Here is a 22,418-nt window from a genome sequence, read left to right on the forward strand (position 1 = left end):
GGGTCTCGCTCTTGCTCAGGCTGGTCTCGAACTCCTGAGCTCAAACGATCTGCCCACCTTAGCCTCTCATACTAATTATATTAACTGCCAAATTCCCCTTTTGTCAACATCAGTTTGGGCTGGCTTTCTGCCAATGAGCACAATTCAAAATTCTGCAACTTCCCTCACCATAAAATCACAGGACACATTGGCAAATTCCTTGCCACAGTTTAATAGCTCACTGAAGCACCAATCCCTAGCATGCTATTATAGTTAAACACTCAAGGTCCTGAGTCCAATCCAGGCTCTGTTTTGACTGGCTTTGGTGACTTGGGCAGATCGCTGAAGCTTATCTGCCTCATCCTCCCCATCTGTAACATAGGTATATTAACCGTACCTACCACACAGGAGCATTGCAAAGAAAGAGTTATATATGTAAAGTCTTTATAACAATGTCATGTAGAAATGTTCAAAATACTAATCCATTTATATCGTTATCATCACCATCATCGTCACTATCATTGTTATATTATTATTACTGTTACCAGTCTAGTTAGCCTACCAAAAGTCAACGTTTTCATGTACAAAACGTACATTAGCATCAGGTACCTCTGCCTGCTTTTATAAGGGCTCTTCCATCATCTCTGGGAGAATGTTTCCTTACATCTCTTCTAGGATCAACATCAACTCGTCGTCTTCTCTCTGGTCCCTCCGCCAAAAACTAACGACCTGCTGCCATGGCGTAGTTTACACTATCTCACTGCTTAGGTAAAGGTTCTGGATACTCCATGGATGTGTCTAAGAGGCAGGAACAGTGACGGGGACGTGGCACTGGGCGTTGGCACCAGGCTGGGCATCCCGAGCCCTCCCTGCCACACAGGCACATAGCTCCCCCTTATTTATATTCAGTCTCGCTAACTCAAGGCAAACCTCTGAAAGTGAAGTGGAGCTCCTAATTAAAAGGTAGCCTTGAGCTGTCAATAAAATTATGCATAAAGGAAATGTTTAAAAACACAGTAGTGGCTTCCTTGAGACAGATTTTCATTTGCATTCTTTTTTTTTTTTAATTCGAGTGTGGGGGTACATAAAAAGAAAGCACGTCTTCAACACGGCCACTCCCGCCCTCCCTGCAGCCCAGAAAACCATCCTCGACACAAAAAACATTGCGCCGTGTCTGAAATTGCTGGCTGGAAAAATGGCGAGTCTTTCCTACTTATTTCTGGGAAGTGGCAGGGATTATCATTTGTTTTTATGTGTTTGGGGAGAGCAGATCCTTTGTTGCGTCCCTGTGCTCAGCCGTCAGTATGAGTGATCACTGTTCGTCCGCAGACCGGGCCGACAGCTCCAACAAACGTCCCCGCGGCACCCGCCCTCCTCTATCGCAACGCGTATCGCAGTGCGCGGCCCTCGTTCCTTAACCTGCCTGTCTCCTCCACTATGCTGTGAACGTCCAGATCTGTTATCTCCGAATTCTCAGAACCAGGTTTAACGTCGCTGTACAACGACAACAACAAAATGTTGCATGTGTGAGTAAATGAATGCATAGATGGACCAATGAATGAAACACCTGGCTCCAGGAACAGCTGAGTCATTTCTCCAGGGCCTGACGGTTTCCCATCCCTGACACAGTGATCAACGTGACAAAACGGGTATTTGACAGCTGTGTGCCCACCACCGTGCCACTGCATCAAGGAGCGCCTTATTTTGCTCGTTTTTCCCTTTCTCTCCTCTCATTGCTGACTGCCTCCAACTACTTGGGCAATCGACCCTAAGCGCGCCATTTTCCGTGACTAGGCATCAATATTCCAGAGTTCGACAAAACAAAAAGTTGGGATTGGATGGCTTTGAGGTTCTTTTCTGGGATCCTGTGCCAGCCTCTCTTCCCTCCTTCCCTCTCTCTCTCTGGCTCCCGTTCTTACCTTCGAAGCTCCCAGCGAACAAGTAGATCCAGGTGACAGCTGGGATGCAGAGAAGACTCAGCGAGGCAGCCAGGAATTTCCGTCTCCCTCTGCAGATGCCCAGCATCCTCTCAGAAGTGGCAACCCCTAAGCCCAGCGCCGTTTCTCTGTCCGGAGCACGAAGTCCTCGGCCTCCCTCATAATACTTCCTGAAAAGAAGAGCAAGGAGGAAGGGCTGAGTTCTCAGCTCTGGAAATGGGTGCAAATTGCAGACGAGAAACATCTCATAGACCCTGAAAGTGGTTCACCTGGTCCATGATTTCCTGTTAACCTTTTATCCCAAGAGATGATGCTGCAGTCTGTCAAAACTGAGGTAGTTAAGTAAATAACAAAAACTGCGAGATCTCTCTCTCTCTCTCTCTCTCTCTCACATGCACACTTTTTGGTATACAGGTTAGCTTTTCCAGGCCTGAACTAACACCCGTAAACACACTTAAAGGAGCATTTAGCTAGCACCTATTAGGTACCAAGCACTAACCACGTGCTGTGTTTTAAAGAAGACTAGAACAGAGGATGGCTTCAAAAAGCATAGTCTAATGAAAGAGACCAGCAAAAAACATCCACGAGAACCAAGACTGTGACAGCTGAGATCTGCACGTACCACTGAGGAAGGGCAGATGAAGGTGCTGACTGATGCATGCATGGTCAAGACAGCAGAATGGTTCCTGCATTCCGGGCAAAGTGTACCGGGAAGGGCACTGGGGCCGACTCGAAAGCAAAGGCAAAGAGATCAGGTGGGCCACAAACCCATCTGCGTGACACTGTACCTCAATCACAGCTGAAAACCTAAACACACTCGGCAGGGACTGTCTTCACAGCCTCTACCTTCAATATGGAAGATGAGGTCCAGAGAAGCATGGAGACCACTAGAACACACAGAAAGGGACAGGAACAGTTAGCCTGGAGAAAACCCACCCTTAGACCACAGCAGAAGGCCGGCATATGTGTTCACAGAAGAGGGAGAAGGTCCACGCAGACAGTAGAGAGCCCGTGATCCTTCACCTGAGTATATGACCAGGAAATCACAGAACCTGTAAAGGAGTTACATACCCAGCAGACCATGAGACCTCATCTCTACCCACCTCCTAACCAGATGTCGCACTGACTACAGGTGGAGAGATAAACCCACACGGAACCTCCTAACAGAGCAGAACCCACCCACTGCAGACAGCTATAAAAGGCTTCAGATTCCCAAAGAACGGATGTTCATGAAGCAGCTGGTTTGTGCCTACAATGCGTCCTTCCCGCGGCCGTAACCCTTACAGCCCCTGTGATGGTGGTCTGGCCCCCATTCCACACCAGCCCTGGCGTCTCCAGAAGACAGGTCCCCACCCCGGCTGATGCACCCTGCATTCTCTAAGACTTAGCATATTGCCTGTCACCTGCAGGTGATTGATAATTGTCTGTTAAACGAATAAATGGAATCTGATTCTAACCAAAGGCGACCCTCTCAAGCTTCGGGAGTTTGTGTTCAGCAAGTTGCCAGCAATAAACACCGAATGGAGCCGATCTTAACTGTCAACCCGGGCTTTCTTCTGCAACCACTCTGACACGGTTTTCTAAATGGCCTTTTTTCGAAACAGATGAAAAGACCACAGGGCTGGAGGGTGTGGAATAGAAAGTAAAACCGAAAAAGCAAAATCCTCTTGAACAAAGAATGTTGACTTGAGAAAAGTCCCCTCTAGGGAAGTTTTTCATTCTACAGCACGGGAAACAAACCCTATGCACACACACTGTGCTAGTCACAGAGAATGAGAACCACCAAGGCACATGAATCTGTCAGGAGAAGAAAGCGTAGGGGGAAGAGGGCTATGCAGTCAGATGAGTCTGGGTTCAAATCCAGATGCTGCGCTCCACTAGCTGTGACCTCGCCAAGTCCCCTGTCTCCGGGTAAGCTTCACTTTACCCATCCATAAATTGAACGGATGCCCTCCATCTTGGAGAGTTGGGCGAAGATCAAAGGAGAGAGCCCTTGACTAAGTGACTGACCAAGATTCATCAAGTACATTGCAGGGGTGATCCCGCTTCCTGGAGGGCAGAAGAGCAGCCTTAATTAGGTTTTTATTTCCACTCATTCCCACACGCCCCCTCTTAGGGTTTAGTAGAAAACAGACCCCAAGAAATAAGTATTGACCGACATGCCAAATGAGTGCTTTAAACCCAAAGGACCCACCTATTCAATTCTCCTTCAGGCAGTACAATGCTTCTTAGGTACCCATGGGGGTGGTCCCAGGACCCCCAAAGGTACCCAAATCCTTGGCTCTTCAAGTCCCTGATATAAAACGGTTCAGTATTTGCATGTAATCTATGCACATCTTCCCATATATTATACTTTAAATTCTCTCTAGATTACTTACAATACCTAGTACAATGTAAACGCTATGAAGATAGTTGTTATACAGTATCACTTAATAACGGCAAGAAAAAAAAGTCTATACATGTTCACTAAAGACACAATCATCAACACTTTTTTCTAAATATTGTCCATCCAAGGTTAGTTAAATCTGCAAGTGTGGAATCCATGGATTCAGAGAGACAACTGCACCACCACGTTAAAATCACAATTTTTTTTTTACATTTCACTTATAGTAATAGTCAAGACAACTAGCAGTAAGTAGCACTTAAGTGTCTAGCATTTTCTATATTTTCTCACATATACCTTGCTTATGTAAGTCTCAAAATAACCTATGAGATAGGTACTATTTTCAGTTCTGCTTCTATGGGTGAGAAAATTGAGGCCCAGAAAGATTAGTTAACTGGCTAAAGGTTATACACAACTAGTAAAAGGCAAAAACTCCTCGGGCTCTGTTCTCCCTCGGTAATTGATTGTAACAGCTCTTGCCAGAGGGTATTTTTCCTTTTGATCTAACCTAAATCCTTCATATTGAACCTTACGGTTATTTCTTTCCCAGGGTCAAATATATCATAACTGTTTGCTCTCATTTCAAAAAAAAAAAGAAAAAAGTGCAGCAGAAGAAAGTTAGAAAGCTGTAGACGAATTTCAACTTTAGGGGAAAGTAAGAAGATGGGAATTAAACTCAACTGGCATTAATATTTATATAACATGAAAAAACCCAACTCTTTAAAACACTTATTTTCCTCCTTTCCTCTCGCCATCTGCAGAAGTTAATTTCAACTTGCACGATTCATGCGAAGTTTTAAAACAGAGTCTGCCGTGGTTTGTCTTTTATGATAACACTGGCATCTGAAATTAAACCCAGCAGGTAAAAAATATTTCTTCGTGAATTTGACTTTTAAATGACACCTCTGTGCACTAAAAACACATTTTAAAGAAAAAAATCTAAATTTATCTCAGAAGGTACTCCAGGAAGTCAACATAGGAATCAACACAAGAAGAAAGGAAGGAAGAAACAGGAGGTGGGCTGGAAATTACATCCCAAACATGTGCAAATGTTGATGTGTTAACCAGGAAAACCAGCCCCTAACCTGCTCTCCCTCCAGGGCTGCCTGGTGAAAGGGACACCACCTGCCTGTTAACCCAGGTGTCTAAGTGTCATCCCTAAATACCCCTCCCTCAACTCCAACATCCAACTCCTTGGCCAAACTGGTCACCTCCTCCTCCTAAACATCCACTCCACCTGTCTTCTCCCATCTGTCCTAACCAATGAAATTCACAGTTATGAAGAACCCTGTATGAACCAGAAAAATAATCATGATCTGTTAAGCCACAAAAGCAGGATTCAAAGCCAAATGTACAATGTGATCGCAAGTATCCTTCAGTCCAACACAATAAATTTTATATACAAGTACCAATACCTACATATCTATGTATGTGAGAAAAGGCTTAATTATTATTGGAAGTTATTTTTGCAGTGTAGGATATGGAGAATTTCAATATATATGAATATATATTTCCCCCAATTTTATACATTGCTGTTATAATTTAAAAATTACTTAAGGGCTCAAATCACTATGTCTTCTTGTTCTATTGCTTGCAATTCAAAATACCTCAGCACAGTGTAGCATGTTTGTGTTAGCTTTAATTTTCATGCTAGGTGTAGGGAGTTAACATCTGTAGTAACCTGATTGGGAATCTACCCTCCAGGCGTGGCTGGTTACCAGCTGAGAGATTCCAACCGGAGCCCACATCCCCAGTGTGTGCTCCAGCTATCGGAGATCAACACCAGAGGCTGTCTTTTAATTAGCATCATACATGTTAGACATGATTTTTCACGGGTATTCAAGATGTGTGGATTGTCTAGAAACACTGCACGTGAAGAGAGAATAAAAATCTAAGGGACCAAAAAACATACATATTTATATATTTGTTTACACACATATATATGTATATGTATGTATATTATATGTAAATAAATATATGGAATAAAATGGGCCAAACCATTCAGAATCACAGGATCTCAAATTAATCCCAGATGCATGCAGCAATCGGAGGATTTGGGCCTGAGCCACCGATTCTAACTAGAAGAGTGGCTGAATCCTGCCACTCACACACTGTCGTCCCTATCTTGAGTGACCCTTTCTTGCAAGGTGAGGCCCTAGTACCTAAGAGAACAAAGAGCTGGACCAGGTTCACGTTCTAGGACTTCGCATTCAAAGCGGCACAACCTGCAAAATTTCAAATGTCACTATCCATCCCCCATCCCCCGCCTCGGCCCACCAAGGCTGCCAGTGCACAGATTCTTTACCGTCACATGAACCTACCAGTGGCCTCCTCACCACTCCCCACCCAGGGCCAGGTTTTCTCCATACGCTCTCGCTCTGCGTCGACGCCGCGGTCCATTAGCACGATCTTGCACATGCGTCTCCCTCCAGCCTCCTCCTTTCCAACTGCACTAGCCTGGCAAAACCCCACGCTCCGAATAACACGGTCATCCTTGTTCTCCATCACGGCTTTATATGGGAACCAAATGGGGTGGGAAATCACACCATGCAACAGGTAGATCTGTTTCCTTTAATTATTTCTGATTTCAAATGGTAGCCAACTGCTCACAAATGCTACTACCTTTCTCTGGTACACTCACTCTCCAACCTCCGAGATATTTAGTTCATACATTTCTTTCCTCCTCAAACCTCCTCTTTCCTGAAATGCAAATTCCAGGCATGTTCCAGAATTCAGTGTGGGACTCTCACTTTTTTTTTTTCCTCCCAGGCCAATGATCTGTAAAACCATCTCCAGGCTGATGCTCCACCTTTGCACCTGTGGCCCCGTCCTCTCCTCTGAGCTCCAGATTCTTCCACATTAATACAATGACATTCCTGTACCCACTGGACAGATCCACATACAGCCCAGACCTCGACTCCTGACTCTCCCCCTCCACACCTGCTCATGTCTAGGTCTTTCCCACCTTCATAAAGAGCAGCATCATTCACTCCATTGCCCAAGGCAGATACTTGGGAGCCATTCACAATTTCTCACTCACCCACCTCATCTTGTCAATCATGCATCCTCAGATCTAGCCATTTTCACCTCTGACCCACGTCACCAATACATCTACTTCCCTCCATCGCCACTGCCACCGTATGAACCAAAGCCGGCATCGCTTCGTGCGTGCATCACGCGTGCACCTACAGCACTAGCCGCTCCACTCAAACCCCGCTTGACATCATTCCATGTTTCTCACCAGCTCTTGAAATAAATCCCAAACTCACGGGCAGGCCTGCAAGGACCTGGATTGACCTCTACCCCTCTGACCTCATCTCTGGCCACTCTACTTTAGTTCAGCTCTACTCCAGACACACTGGTCCCTTCACTTCCAGAATAGGCCCATTCCTGAAATGCTTGTCGTCCGGATCTTTGAGTCTAGATCTTGAATGCTGTCAACTCAGGGAACTCACACAATCTCTGTGCCTACATAGACCCCCCCTACTTCATCTCTCACCATGCATTCAACACATTTCAAAATTACACAATTATTTGAGTGATTACCTACTTAATGGCTGTTGCGCCCTCTAGATTTTAATCTCCACTTGGGCAAAAACCATGACGGCTCGATATCCAACGTATACCCAGGCACACAGGAAGCATTCAGAGTACGTGGTGAATGAATGAAAGAACAGATGTGCCACTAGGTAGCTTGCAGTCACGCTAGTATTGCTTCAATAAGCCCTTTTTAAACAAAGCCCACCTACTAGCGACCTGACTGCACAACACTTGCAATGGGAGAAACGAAATCTGCAGGGTGCCTCAAGCAGGTCCCTGTGGCAATGGGGTGCCCCCCCAGACACGCTCTGATACATCTGAGGTCACTTGCGAAGTTCATTTTTGGTACCTCTTCCCCGTTCTCGGCTCCACGGGGAAGAACGCAGGAGAGGCGTTTGGCGCCTCCCTCCGGGTCTGGAGCCACACGTGCCTCTGCCCGTCAGGCCCTGCAGTATCTCTCGTCCGCCTCCAATCCTCCGGCCTGTCACACTGGCACTTCCTATTTCTTGTCTCATTTGGAGAACGGCACTTGGCCTCGGAGGCACTGCTTAAAAATTGACTGTGTGAACTCCAAGAGTAAAAGCCACGTACGATAAGCTTTGAAACAAACATTGAAAAACTGGAGCTCGCTACGTTGTAAGGACCACGAGGGTCCAGTCCCCCCAACTCGGTTCGCCCTGATTCCGCTGTGAAGTCGAATTCTCCAGCCGCAGGGAAACGTGTCCTTTTGCCCTGAGAACCTCTGTGATGTCACGGATCAAGGGCGGTCCCCCTCACCCCCAGGGGCCTCCCACACAGTCTTGAACGAAGCATGTTCACCCAAGTCTGCGTCTCTGTGGTCAGGACACGCTACCTGTCGCCTGAGAGTTTGCCTGTCCTGTCTCTGTTCTACAAAAAGCAGGCTCTGAGGCACAGTTAGCATTTCACAGGGCCTCGCTGCACCTGTGACACTGGGAGGCAAGAGACCCGGGCCGGCCACGGGAGCCTGGCGACTCATTCACCACCCCGGAGCCTCCCATGGACGGCTGTTCCGTGAAAGCCCACAGCAGTATCAAGCACCAAAGGTTGCCGTGAGGATAGAAGGCGGTCAGATGAAATCCAAAGTTTGATTACATAACAGCAGTGTGAAACGCTGTAGTCGTATTAATAAGACTGAAATGAATTGACTGAACTCAGCTGCTCAACCAAATTCTAAGCGTAGTACAGACACTAGAGCCTCCTTGCTCTGCTATCCACAAACCAGGTGGAGAAGGGGAGGTGTGCTCTGTTCCTGCCTCAAGGGAGAACTATTAAAAAGGAATGAACATTCTTATATACACAGTGGGGTGGGGGAAGGACTCCTCTGAACACCTTATTCAAAATGTTACTGCTCTTTATAACGAGACCACAGCTATTCTTTAAAAAGGAACTGCCCCATGAAACAAATGTATCTCAAAATTTACTACCAGGAAATGATTCTCTCATGAAGAACCAATGCGCTTCCTTGAATAAGACAATAACTACTCTTAACAAACTTATCCTATGTTCCATACCACCTCTAAAAAGGTAAAAAGAAAAAGGAAAAATTAATTTTAATAATATATTTTAAGGCTGGGTGTAGTGGCTCACACCTAATCCTAGCACTTTGGGAGGCCAAGGCAGGAGGATTACTTGAGGCCAGAACAGCAGTCCCCAACCTTTTAGGTACCAGGGACCAGTTTCATGGAAGATAACTTTTCCATGAACCAGGGGTGGGTGGTGGGGAGGTGGTTCTGGGATGATTCAAGCACATTACATTTATTGTGCAGTCAAACCTCTCTGCTCATGATAACCTGTATTTGCAGCCACTCCCCAGCACTAGCATCACCGCCTCAGCTCCACCTGAGACCATCAGGCATTAGATTCTCATAAAGAGCATGTAACCTAGATCCCTCGCATGCGCAGTTCACAGTAAGTTTCGTGCTATGAGAATCTAATGCCGCAGCTGATCTTACAGGAGGTGGAGCTTATGTGGTGATGCGAGCAATGGGGAGCGGCTGTAAATACAGATGAATCTTCACTCACCCCACTCACCTGCTGTTGTGCAGTCTGGTTCCTAACAGGCCCTGGACTGGTCCATGGCCCGGGGTTTGGGGACCACAGGGCCAGGAGTTCAAGACCAGCCTGAGCAAGAGCGAGACTCTGTCTCTACTAAAAATAGAAAAAGCAGCCAGGTGTGCTGACATGCATCTATAGTCCCAGCTACTCTGGGAGCTGAGGCAGGAGGATCGCTTGAGCCCAGGAGTAGGAGGTTGCAGTGAGCTACGATGACGCCACAGCACTCAAGCCTGGGCAATAGAGCAAGACCCTGTCTCAAACAACAACAATAATAATAATATTTTATTTAACCTCATATGTCTAAAATATTAGTATTTTAATAAGTAATCAATATAAAAGATTATTAATGAGATACTTTACATTATTTTTCCAATACTCAGTCTTCAAGTCCAGAGTGCGTCTTACATTGACAGCACATCTCACTTTCAAGCAGACCCATTTCAAGTGCTCAACAGCTACACGGGCTGGTGGCCACAGTGCTGGACAGTGCAGGTCGAAATCTTTTCTAAACTTTCACATCACGCTGGGGAAGTGTGTGGCTACAGGCTTGAGAATGGAGTTAAGGCAGAAAGCCTAGAAGCTTCTTCAGTCACGCAGGCTGGATAAACGGCAGAGAGAGTCCGCAGGGTAGAACTAAAGAGAACTGCAGTTAACTGGGGGTAACCACGCTTGGGAAAGAAAACATTTATTGGGCAACTAGGATATCCAGGTACCACACTGACACCTTCCCTGTGGCCTTAATTCACTCAGTTTTTACAATCCACTTTACAGAGAAAGGCACTGAGGCTCCAAGAGGTTAAGAAGCTCAGGTCATACAACTAAGAGGGGGTCCTGGGGGGACCCCCAAGACGTCTGCCTTCAAATCCAACATGCTTTCTTCAATGTGGGAGCAGAAGCGACCAAAATCTGACCCCAGCCGACCTCACCCTTCCAGCCTCATACCCCAGCACAGCCCACCTCACCACCTTCCGAACACCGCGTGGATGAGGGAAGCTACGTTGCCCAGCCTGTGTGACTCTGTCCCCACCCGCCCCCAGGGGACATATGGCAATGTATGGAGACAATTTTTATCGTCAAGACTGGGGAGGGTGAGATGCTACTAGCCTGGGGCGGGTAGAGATCGGGGATGGTGATAAACATCTTGCAGCCCACGACAAAGAAGGATTGAGCCTACCATGACAGTAAGGCTGAGGCTGAGAAACCCTGGTCCAAGGCAACCGCTTCCGCAGAGAAGACCCTTCCCTCGCTAACGTGCTCAGAGGCCACTTCAACCGAGCCTATGCACAGGAGATGTGCACGCTCACTGTGGTCACCTTTTCCTTCAGAGCCCTGTCCTTGGCCTGCGGAAATAATGCACATCGATCTGCCCCCCAGCTAGTTTCCTTGACTTCCACCCTTCGTATTATGCCCCACAATCTGGATTCGGTTTCAAACGGGCAGGAACTCAAGTTTAATCGATCTGTCGTAGGCAGGTGGTGTGAATGCTCCTTCTAGTGTAGCCTCTCTCCAGGCGGACACGGGAAGAGAAGCAAACGGGGGAAAGAATCCAGAAGTAATGAGAAATGTCTACTTATGGCATTAACCTCTTTCAACAACGCACTAAATGCAAACTGATCTTTCCTGAGGGTGTACACTTTTCCCAGGGTCAGACTGCAGCTTCAGGAAGGCTGATTTTTATGTTTTTCTGCTGAATGTTAAATCAGCCCTTAATCACATCCACCAGGCTACCCGTGAAGCCCCCCACTGGAGTGTTTTGGTCTTTGTCCTTTGGATTTTGATCGCGGAAAGGGATGATTTAAGCAGGCAGGCTGCACATTTTCATTCCGCTTAAGCAAACACTCATCAGCGTTTAACAAGGGCCCATAATGCAAGATGCACTTCAGCATTCCCAAGTGTTGAAGGGTCCTGACGTGCCGAACTCGCAGAATCTATTGTTCCCTTGAGTTCCAAGGCCTGTGGAGGTTTTATGGATGTAATTCTGGTGGCAAATAATACAAGGAAGGCAGTTATTGCTTTATGTTCTTTCTACCCCTTGGCATTCACTGCAGGCCACAGGGTGCACATTAACTTGGGTACACTCTATTCCAGGCCCAGGCTGGGGGCTGGGTACGCAGTGATGTACAGGACAGGGGCCTGACCCTTGAAGAGCCCTAAGAGAATGTACGGGACAGGCAGGCACAAACACCATGAACATGAACACAAGTCAGGATCAAGGGAGACGTGATTCTCAGGAAAAAAACATCTGCACTCAGCCAAAGAGGATGGCACAGTTTCAAAAAGCTGGGAAGGAGGAAGAAGTCGTCCCTGGCAGAAGGAACCACTAGGAGAAGTGCAAAGCCATGCCTGGGACCTGGGTGTGACAGCCAACCGCTCCTTCCAGAAGAGAAAGTGCAAAGAACCCTCAGATCTTGTGCAGGGGAACGAGACTGAGATGGGCCTTAAATGTTCAGTGAAGGAGAACTTGAACTTCTTTCCACAGCCCCTGGGGAAATACTAAAGATTTCGGAGCAGGAATGATGGCATCTGTGTTTAAGAAAACTAATAACCATGAGAGCAGAGCAAGGACTGGTTTAGGTGGAGAAAGTACAAGGCCCAGAGACCAATCTGAAACCTCCTTCTGGGATACCCTGCCCGGGCCCCTCCCCGCAGCCATGCCCCTATTCCGGGGGCCATTCCAGGTAACACATCGCAGATTCAGTCTATATGCGGGGCAGCACTGTGCTGAGGGGTGGGACCTCCAGCTGCAGGGGACACTGAGTGGTCTCGGTATGTTAGAGCAATACCTCCTTTGCCAAGGATTGGTTTGGAGATGACCTGTGACCCAGTTCTGGTCACAAGCTGCAATGAAAGGAGAAGTTGTCACAGTGTCACCAAAGCCACGGGACGCCAAGAGTTGGGAAGGAAATTCCCCTTTTAGATAGACAGAAACCTATTTGCCTTGGATCATTAAAAAAAGTCTAAGGGTATAGAATAGATGCCCGATGGACTTCCTGATTTCAAAACCATTGAATCCTATTGTGCAATGGCTTCCAATAGCAACAACACATTTTTAACCCTTGTTTCAGTGCCCCCCTGATTTAGGCCACATAAATATCCTTGTGACCAAATGAGAATGGCTTTTTTTTTTTTATTTCCCTGAACACATTCTGCACAGAGAGAATGGCTTTCTCATTGAGGTAAAATTCATATAACATAACATTAACCATTTTAACAAGTACAATTCAGTGGTGTTTAGTCCATCCACAACGTTGCGCAACCACCACCTTTATCTAGTTTCAGATAGTTTTATCCCTCTGAAAGAAAACCGCAGTCACCCCCCGTTTTCCTTTACCCCAGTCCTTGGCGACCACCAGTTTCGATTCTGTCGGTATGGATTTACGGATTCCTGGATACCACATACAAGTGGAATCATACACTATGTGGCCTTCTGTGTCTGGCTTCTTCCACGCAGCATAATGTTTGAGGTTCATCCACGTTGTAGCATGTATCAGCTGCTGATACATTCCTTTCCATGGCTAGCTAACAATCCATTGCACAGATAGACCACATTTTGTTTATCCTTCTATCAGGTCATATTATATTTGGGATGTTTCCACCTTTGGGCTTATTGTGAATAATCACTTTTCTCAATGTTACCTAACCTCTCTGCTCCATGCACACAGGATTTATCTTATTAATGATTTTAAATTTCTAGAACCCCACACATAGGGAACTCTAACAACAGTAGCTATTTAGTTATATATGTCTGGCTTTATGTGGGCACTTGACAACATTTATATCTCATGTAATTCACCTAAGACTTCATATTTGTGTGTCATTATTCCACTGTACAGATCAGAAAACCACGGCTCAGAGTGGGTTAAATAACACACTACATGTTGCACACATAGTATGGGACAGAACCAGGCTTAAACATGGTAGAAAAGTATCTAGTATGTTATCTGGCACCCAGCTAAACAATGTGTATTAATTAATCAACTACTTATGGACAGTTTGATAATCTAAAAACAAAAGAACTATGTCTTTACTTTGTTCCCCTCTGGTAACTAATTGTAATTTCACAGTATAGAATTCAGTGGGTTACTGCATCAGTTTGCTACGGTTGCTCTAACAAAGTACCACAGACTGGGTGGCTTAAACAGTAGAAGCTTGCCTCACAGCTCTGTAGGCTAGAAGTTCAAGTTCAGCGCGTGAACAGAGCACGCATGCTCTCTCCAACGACGCAAAGGAGGATCTGTTCTGGGCCTCTCGCCAGCTTCTGGCAACTCCCAGGCTTGTGGTAACGCAACATCAGTCTTTACAGGGCACTGTCCCCGTCTGTGTCCAAATGTCCCCCTTTATAAGGACACCAATCGTATAGAGTAGAGGCCCAGCCTCATCCAGTATGATCTCATCTTGACTAATCACCACATCTGCAACAACCCTATTTCCAAATAAGGTCACATTCTGAGGTGCTGGGGGCTAGGACTTCAACATATGAATTTGGGGTGACACATGTCAACCCATAACAGTTACCTGCACCATCATGTAGAAGTCAAGAAAGGAAACCACTGTGAGACAGAGTCAGGAAAAGGCATTTCAGTTCCATGGGGTCAGGGGTCCCCAGTCCCCAGAGGCCACCTGTCGAAGAGCAGCAGGACTGACTCGAGCAGCTGGAGGATGGACAGGATAGCCCTGAGAGCTGCCACGGGCCTCAACGTGCTAAACAGTGTGAAGAAAAGAGCACGAAGCCAGGCTGCAGGAAATCGCACACAGCCACGGACTCCGATGCAGCCGGATGCTCACCTTCTCTGGGCATCCACACTAAAGCAAGCGTGGGTTCCACAGCTAATCTCTAACACCTAAAACACAGCATCTGCTTATCCGTCCTAAAATCCATCCGGAGATCTAAATCCCTCCTCTGCCGAGGTACAGAACTATTCACGGCTTAGAACAATCTCTTGCTTTTTCTCACTCCAGGTAAAAAACTTCCAGCTAATGTTCCTGGCACCTTCAAAGTTAGAGATTAAGTCTCAGGCACCCAGCCTTCTACCAAAAAAAAAACAAATTGTTCAGCTATGTCTCACTCACACGACACAGCAGACAGAAGCAGGGCATCAAGCAAGCAGTCCGGTTAATAAGTGCTAGTTCATTAGTTGTGGGTCTGGCAGGAGAACCCAAGGGCTGTGACAGCACACAAAGCTGCCCCCGTCTTAGAAGTCAAGCTAAATGCTCTCCATTTTTGTCACCCAATTCATAACCTTGCTGTCTGGCTTTAGGAATCAACGGCCTGGTGGTCCTGGTATCCAATAAATTTGTTTTGGTTTGGACGTTTTTCATTTCCCATGCCACCGAAAGAGAGCAAGGTAAGGTAAATTGCTCCTCTCACAGCATTTGTTTTTCCAAATCTATAATTTCACACTGACACATTCCAGAAACCAGTGAAGGCAAAGAGGGAAAGAAAGCAGACAGCAGAGGCCCCATCCAAAGATCGAAGGTGGCTTCCAGCTGGGAACACTCAAGACAACTCATTGAACAAGTTCCACGTGAGCAAATGTCAACTAGTCCACCCAGGGTGACCCATCACTCACCTGGCAAAAAATACCTGTCTAGCACAGAACTGTGTGCCAAACCCTGTGCTGAGTGATTTACATAAATGATCTCATTAGTCCTCATGGGCTAGCGGCCTGAAAAAACGCCACCGCTTTATACACACACACACACACACACACAAATAAATGTACGTATTTATTTATTTCCATATTTATATAGAACACCAAAACTAAAAATAGAAAGCGATGCCAGCTTTGTGGATAAGAAAAAGCAGCAAGAGACTTAAAGAACCACCAAGTGTTAAAAGCAAATGAATAAATATATGCACAGACTCAAGATCACTGAGTTTAAGCCTGAAAGAGAACTTGGGGAGGGGGCTGCTCTCTAATACAATACGAATTATCTGGGAGGGGAAACTGAGGCTCAGACAAAGGATGACATGTGTAGAGTTAGCCAGAGAGCAAAGGATGGAACTAAGTCTAGAATCTGAGTGTTTGTCTCCTGCTCCCGCTGCTTCTGTTTTACCTTCCTCCTCCTCAACATCATCAAATCTATTCACATTTTTTAAAATGTTTCAAGGGCTAAAACAGAGCAAGATTCATGATTTGGAAGCATTCAAGACAGGCAGGAGAGAAACTCTTCAAGCATCTCCCAGTCCAAATCCGCAGAGACAGAACATGCTACCAGGGCTGGGGGAAGAGGAGGATGGGAGAGATCACGGGTGGGCACGAGGTTTCTTTTGGGGGTGAGGAAAATGTTCTGAAATTGCAGAATGGTGACAATCACACAACCTTCTGAATTTACTAAAAACCACTGAAGTGTATGCTTTGAAAAGGGTGAAATTTACAGTATGAGAGGTTCTCCTCAAAAAAAAAATAATAATGATAATGAGTGACATCAGGACAATGAAGCATCGGGGTTCACAACACAGAGAAGCGACTACCGAGATAAAGAATCAATATTTTTTTAAAAAAGAGGGGATTCTACTAATCGCCTTTATTTTTCCTGAGTAATTTCCAGAGCCTAAGCGTGTCGGGCAGTACAAGTAGCGCTTCAAGCCTGGTTTAATCTGCATGACAGCCCTGTAGCGTAAATGCTATCTATGGTTCCCAATTTACAGATGAAAAGACTAAGTCTCCAAAAGGTCAGGAGATTCCCTCAAGATCCTATATAAGGGGCCGAACACCTGTCTTCTAGGCCTCCCATCACAGCACTTAGCAAAAAATGTTCATTTGTTTGATCTGGGTCTTTTTCATCAAAGAATGAGTCTCTAAAAGCAGAGACTATGTATTTTCAGGAACAGAACATTTTCTGGAAGAACAGTTTGAGATTTCCGGGAAGCCACACTGGAGTCAGGTCATGGGAAAAGGGAAAGAAGGCTGAGACATGAAAAACTGGCACACAGATTTTCCGTAAAAGAAAGGACAGGTGTCTGCTAGAGGTACTCCAGGCAGAAGGATTTTTGTTTTTGTATTTTTTTGTCTGTTAATTTAATAAAATAAAGTAGTGGGCTACTATGTACAAGAAATTGTGCTTGCAACCAGTTGGGGAATGGAGGGTACGGTGGCACAACAAAGGCAACGTTCCTGCCACTGCATGATTCTGACAACCTGAGCTGCAGAGGGGGCTCTGCATCCCCTGGGGGTCATTGGTCACCAGCCTCCCCCGAAAGTAGTGGGCGGAACAGGGTGGTGGAGGCGGATTGATGTCACCTTTCATCAGTGGATTATGAAGGGACCTCTGTGTTCTAAGGAGCTTCAAATTTGGTAAAACCAATCAATACTGAATCCCCAAGGCAATCCCTCACTTTCCTCTTCCTTTTTTCCCCTGTTGTGGGTGACGGATTCGTGACAACCTCCAATCCATCCTTCAGGCACCAAGTCTTCGGTGAAGCTGACGCAGATTCCTTTGAGCTCCCCCTAGACTCTGCATCATTAGAATACTTTTCCTGGTTTGTTTAACAATTGCAAGAACTGCTTTAGAGCTAATGAATAAAACAATAACATTACTACTAGTAGTAGTATTTTCTATGACATACTGAGCAATATCTTGGTGTCACGCTCTGTATTTTAAACGCCTGACATACGTTGTCTTACTGAAATCCAACCCTGTAAATTAGGTAGTATTATGGCTATTTTATAGAAAAGGAAATAAAGCAATTTACTCAAAACCAGTAAGTGATGGAACAAGAATGTGAGAAACCTGACTCCAAAATGTCTATTTTCCACCATATCACTTGTTTATAGAGCGGGAACTCCTGCCCGTTAACTAAAGAACTACTAAATTCTCACTTAAATTTGAAGTGGCAGAAATAGAAGGTGAAGATTTCTAATGCCCTAATTTGCTTTTTAAACTATTTCAGAGTTTAGATACTCCAGTGCAAGATTAAATAATATATTGAAAATTTAGAATACAAGTGACATTCTACCCTCAGAGAAATCTGTCCTCCTGTTTCCAGGTATTAATAAACCCAAAATGAATCTTTATTTTATACACACACACACAGTTCATATTCACACATAAACAATATACATACTATATACTCATATAGTATATATGCATACAATATACATACTATATATTATATACACAGTATATATACACATACATTGTATATGCATATACACACACATATTATTTTACTTAAGTTCGCTATCCATTTTATGAATTAGGAAACTGAGGGATACAGATGTTACACAACTCATAAACTTACTTAATGAATAACTAACTGGTCAAGCCCAGGCCAACCTATTCTACAAGTACTCTTCCTAATACCCTAACCCCAGTTAATCCCAGAGTGACCCCTATGTGTCAGCTACCCCAGGCTGACAATGTACACAATGGAAGTCACAAGGACAGGCAGGAACCCGGTTTCTACAAAACTGTGACAAGTTTGGGGAAAAAAAAATCAAAAAACCAGAAAACTTCTAAAATGCATGTGTACTGATCACAGAGCCAATGGGGAGCGGGGAGGAACACATCAATTTGTTCTTGTTTATAAATACTTTTAAGTTGTTTGTCAAACAAAATGAGTTTGTCTGCCAGATGAGATCTCGATTTTCCAAGTTCATTAGCAGCTGATGAACAGAAAGGGTCACCTGGTGATTTAATAATTTGGCCCTGACTCTTGTCAAAGTCACTTAAAAAAAAAAAAAAATCCAAGCTGTCATGAGAGAAAGGAAATTCTATTTGATCCAATTTGTGCACTATTTCCATGCATACAAGGAGTAGATATTTAGGCATGCTGTATTAAGTCACCACAAGCAGGCCAGAGTGGTTAAAAATAAATAAAAAAAGGAAAAGAAAGCAGCAGGACTGTTTAAAACGCACAATGTCTGAAGCCACAGGCAGCATTAAATTGCCCGGAGGCCGAGTCTGATGACTTCTTTTTTTTTTTATTCCTGTAAGTAGCAAAAACATGCTTCTAAATGACAAAAATCAGGATCATTAGGAAATGTGAAATTCCTCCAAAAGCCCATCATCTTTTGGGCATAAGTAGGGCACACTTTTCAGGTGCTGGGAAGACAGGGAAAGTAACTTTCCAAGTTCAATTTCTAATAAGGCCCTTGTTAGAAGAAAAATGCTCTAATTTTTTACTATTACATTCATTTTATACTGCAAAGGAACACCAAGATACTTAATTCAAGTGTATTAACTGAGGAAAAGAATCCCCAATATATTCATTCTCTCCAAATTGCCCCCCCTCCATGAGCTATTATATCAAGGGGACGTTCAATGTTGCTACTGCACAGCCAAAGGACACTTCTCTTTGGAGTAATTACTGACATTTAGTCAGAGTCACAGCCCTTGGAATTCCACCTCAGACTCTCCAGGGCTGGGAGGGGCCGCCTAGGAGAGGCGGGATTCTTCTGTCCAGGAGTATGGGCCTAACTCTCTGTCCGCTCCTTCCAGAGGGTCTCTGAGCATCCCCTTCTTCCCAGATTTTTCCCTTCCGATCCATCCAGGTCTCACTCAGCTCAATTCTCACGTCCGCAGGGACAGCCTCCTTTAGTACCAAACCCCTCTCCTTCCTACACCACCTTATAACTCAGTAATAGTATAACTCTGCAAATGAGTTTAAGTTGTCATGATTCTTCCCTCTAGAATGTGAGCTCCGTGAAGGCAGGGGCTTGCTTCTTTCTACATAAAGTGAATGACACACGTTACTTTCCACTAGTGGCTGGTATTATCTTCTACCCAATCTTAAACAGGAACTAGAGAAGATCTCCGACACCCCTGATTTACTGGTTAACCCAAGCCTCTCGAAAAGCCCTGGAGAGGCAAGCTCCAGGGAAAGAGGGGAGGTAGTTAGACTGGAGATCTGATTCCCAGAGGTGGTGTCTTCTTCCAAAGCAAGAAGTGAAAGCATTGATCAGAGCATTTTCCCTGTGCTCTTCCTAATGACAGGTCTTCATGGATGACGTGTCAATATTCTTCTGAAACGGCTTTTAACTTCCAGAATTTCAGACTTCCACATTTAACACCAGATATGAAATACTGTACATTTCACAACCAAATAAAAGCAATTTTATGATGGGCACTTTGGAACTCCCTTCCTCCAAATTATCTTCCAGGTCAACTCCAAAGTCTTCTTCCAGACCCCACTCAATGCAGGCTTTCTTCACGAAACCCTCCTCAACATGCTGAATTAGAAAATCAAGTATTAAATTCAGCTTTTAAAAAAATCTTCAGGCCAGGTGTGGTGGCTCACATCTACAATCCCAGCATTTTTGGAGGCCAAGGAGGGAGGATTGCTTGAGCCAAGAAGTTCCAGACCAGCCTGGCAACATAGTGAGACTCTGTCTCTACCAAAAAAAAAAAAGATGAAGAAAAGAAAAATCCCAAATATGGTGGTGTGCACCTGTAGTCCCATTTACTCAGGAGGCTGAGGCAGGAGGATCGCTTGAGCCCAGGCATTGGAGGCTGCAATGAGCTTTATCACATCACTGCACTCCAGCCTGGGCAACAGAGCGAGACTCTGTCTCTTAAAAAACAAACAAAAAACAACCTTGCTATCTCAGTTTAAAAGAACTTAGTGAGAAAGTTACTTCCTCCCTTGACAACTCTTCTAATGGTTTTCAGAAGAGCCTCAGTTCACTCCTACTGTGTCCCTGTAGCCCTCTGACACGAGACAAAAGGGAACCAAGAGCTCCTCTTCAGATAGTTTTTGGTTGGCAGCAGCATCTAGCCAGACTTGAACATGATCTAGCTCCTTTGGTTCCATGTTATCTACAAAAATTGTTATAAATTTGTTATTACCATAAATGTATTGAAGTAAATAATAAGGTCTTAAGAAGAGGCAGCCAAACCCTAAAAGGAAAGCGGGATGACAGAGTTTAGGAAACTCTTCCCAGTAACGTCCAGGAGGCCTGCAACGGAGCATCCAGCCGGTTTTCAGCCGCATCCACCAACCCGGCACAGCACCTGAAGCCCAGCAGCCACTCAACTATTTGTGGAGGGAAACTGACCTACAGTGAACCATGCAAGGACACAGCAGGAATTTCAACCGAGTCTTTTCACTCTCAGCCCAAAACATTTTCAACCCCAGAACTCTACACTAAACTGCTTCAAAAGCCAATATACACTTGTTAAGTGAATAAAAGGAAAACTAAGATGGTTCTTTTCCTTGAGGTATTTATAACTCAACAGAAATACTCAGAATTCACACTACCCAGAGATTTCCATCTATCTTTTCGCCTTCAAATATATGATGAAAGATTCAGCTATGCCTCTCTGCAAGTTGACCGGGGTTTATCTTACCTGTCACCAAGATGGAAAAATCCCACATCCAGAGTATCTACTAATCTGACATGTCAACTTCCCAAGTTTAGCAAAATATAAAATATAATTGACAGGTATTTCCAAAAGCTGTTTTGAATTTTGTTTTCATAGCAATGCATACCCAGAATATTTATTTAGATAACTTCAGAAGTTTCAATCCTCTTTTTTTTTTCCTTTAGAATGCCCACAAACGCATGTCCTTTCAAGGTGAACACCAGATAAATTCTACCAAAAACAACTGCAGTAACTTTTTGTTTTTTTTAAATATACCACAAACACAGTTTCCTTAAGAGAACAGAAAGGACAGATGCTCTGTTTTATAACTGGTAGTAGTTACAAAGACAAGACTTTTAAATGAAGAAAGAACTCGTTTTTCTAGAATTAAATGAGAAAAACTCATGAGTAATGAGATAAATAACTTTCAAAGTCTGTATGCTATATATGGAAACAGTGGTAGCCAACTTCCAACCTTCCCCAGACAATGTAAGTGTGGTAAGGTTGGCCTGGCAGGACCACGACAGCCAGCAATGGAGCTAAAGAAAGCAGAATAAAGAGCAGTCACTGGAACTACAAAGGCATGATTGTTTGGAGCCACACACCCTAGGAACTTTTCTTCACACCTCACTAATTTCTGTGGATTTCGGTATGGCACAAAGAGGAACTGAGGCACATTACTCAACATTTAAATAATTTTCAGTCTTTTCTGTTTCGGAAGGAAGAAAAATACTAGTTTAGAAAATTTCCCGTGAAATCATTATGCATCTTTGGTTTTACTTTGTTTTTAGAAATGTTGCTGCCCAAAGGGAAAAGTATCCATTCATCTGAAAATTCATCTGTATGGATGAATTTTACTGCAAACAATGCCTTCCCATTAGGTTATTGGGCATTTTATAGATAAGTTTCTGTAGGAAAAATGCTGCTAAGAAGCAAAGATTATTATAGAGAAATCATTATGGACTTTCGCATGGAAGCTAAGCCAAAGGCTTGCTACTTCTATAACTACCAGCAGTAGTACTACCGCTATCACTGCCAGTACTAGTACTCTTACTACTAATCCTATTGCTACTAACAGCTACCACCCACTTCCTAGGAAAAATACTGTAAGTCTTATTTGTGTCTAAGGGAAAAAGAAATTTTTTTGTGTCTTATTTATTAATTGCTTGCTCCGTGCCAAGATAGGCAGTTGAAAA

General features: G+C 44.5%; 1 protein-coding gene across 1 annotated transcript in view; it reads right to left on the bottom strand.

Annotated features, from left to right (window-relative positions):
* Nucleotides 1-22,418, bottom strand: part of LOC105810673 (glycosyltransferase-like protein LARGE1) — a 287,436-nt gene that overhangs the window by 162,571 nt on the left and 102,447 nt on the right. Inside the window, exon 3 of the mRNA XM_012644703.1 lies at nucleotides 1,899-2,086. Within this exon, the coding sequence (XP_012500157.1) occupies nucleotides 1,899-2,086 (188 nt within the window). The remainder of the gene's footprint in view (nucleotides 1-1,898; nucleotides 2,087-22,418) is intronic.

This window comes from Propithecus coquereli, unplaced genomic scaffold (assembly GCF_000956105.1).
Source record: "Propithecus coquereli isolate 6110/MARCELLA unplaced genomic scaffold, Pcoq_1.0 Scaffold218, whole genome shotgun sequence".
NCBI classification, from domain to species: domain Eukaryota; kingdom Metazoa; phylum Chordata; class Mammalia; order Primates; family Indriidae; genus Propithecus; species Propithecus coquereli.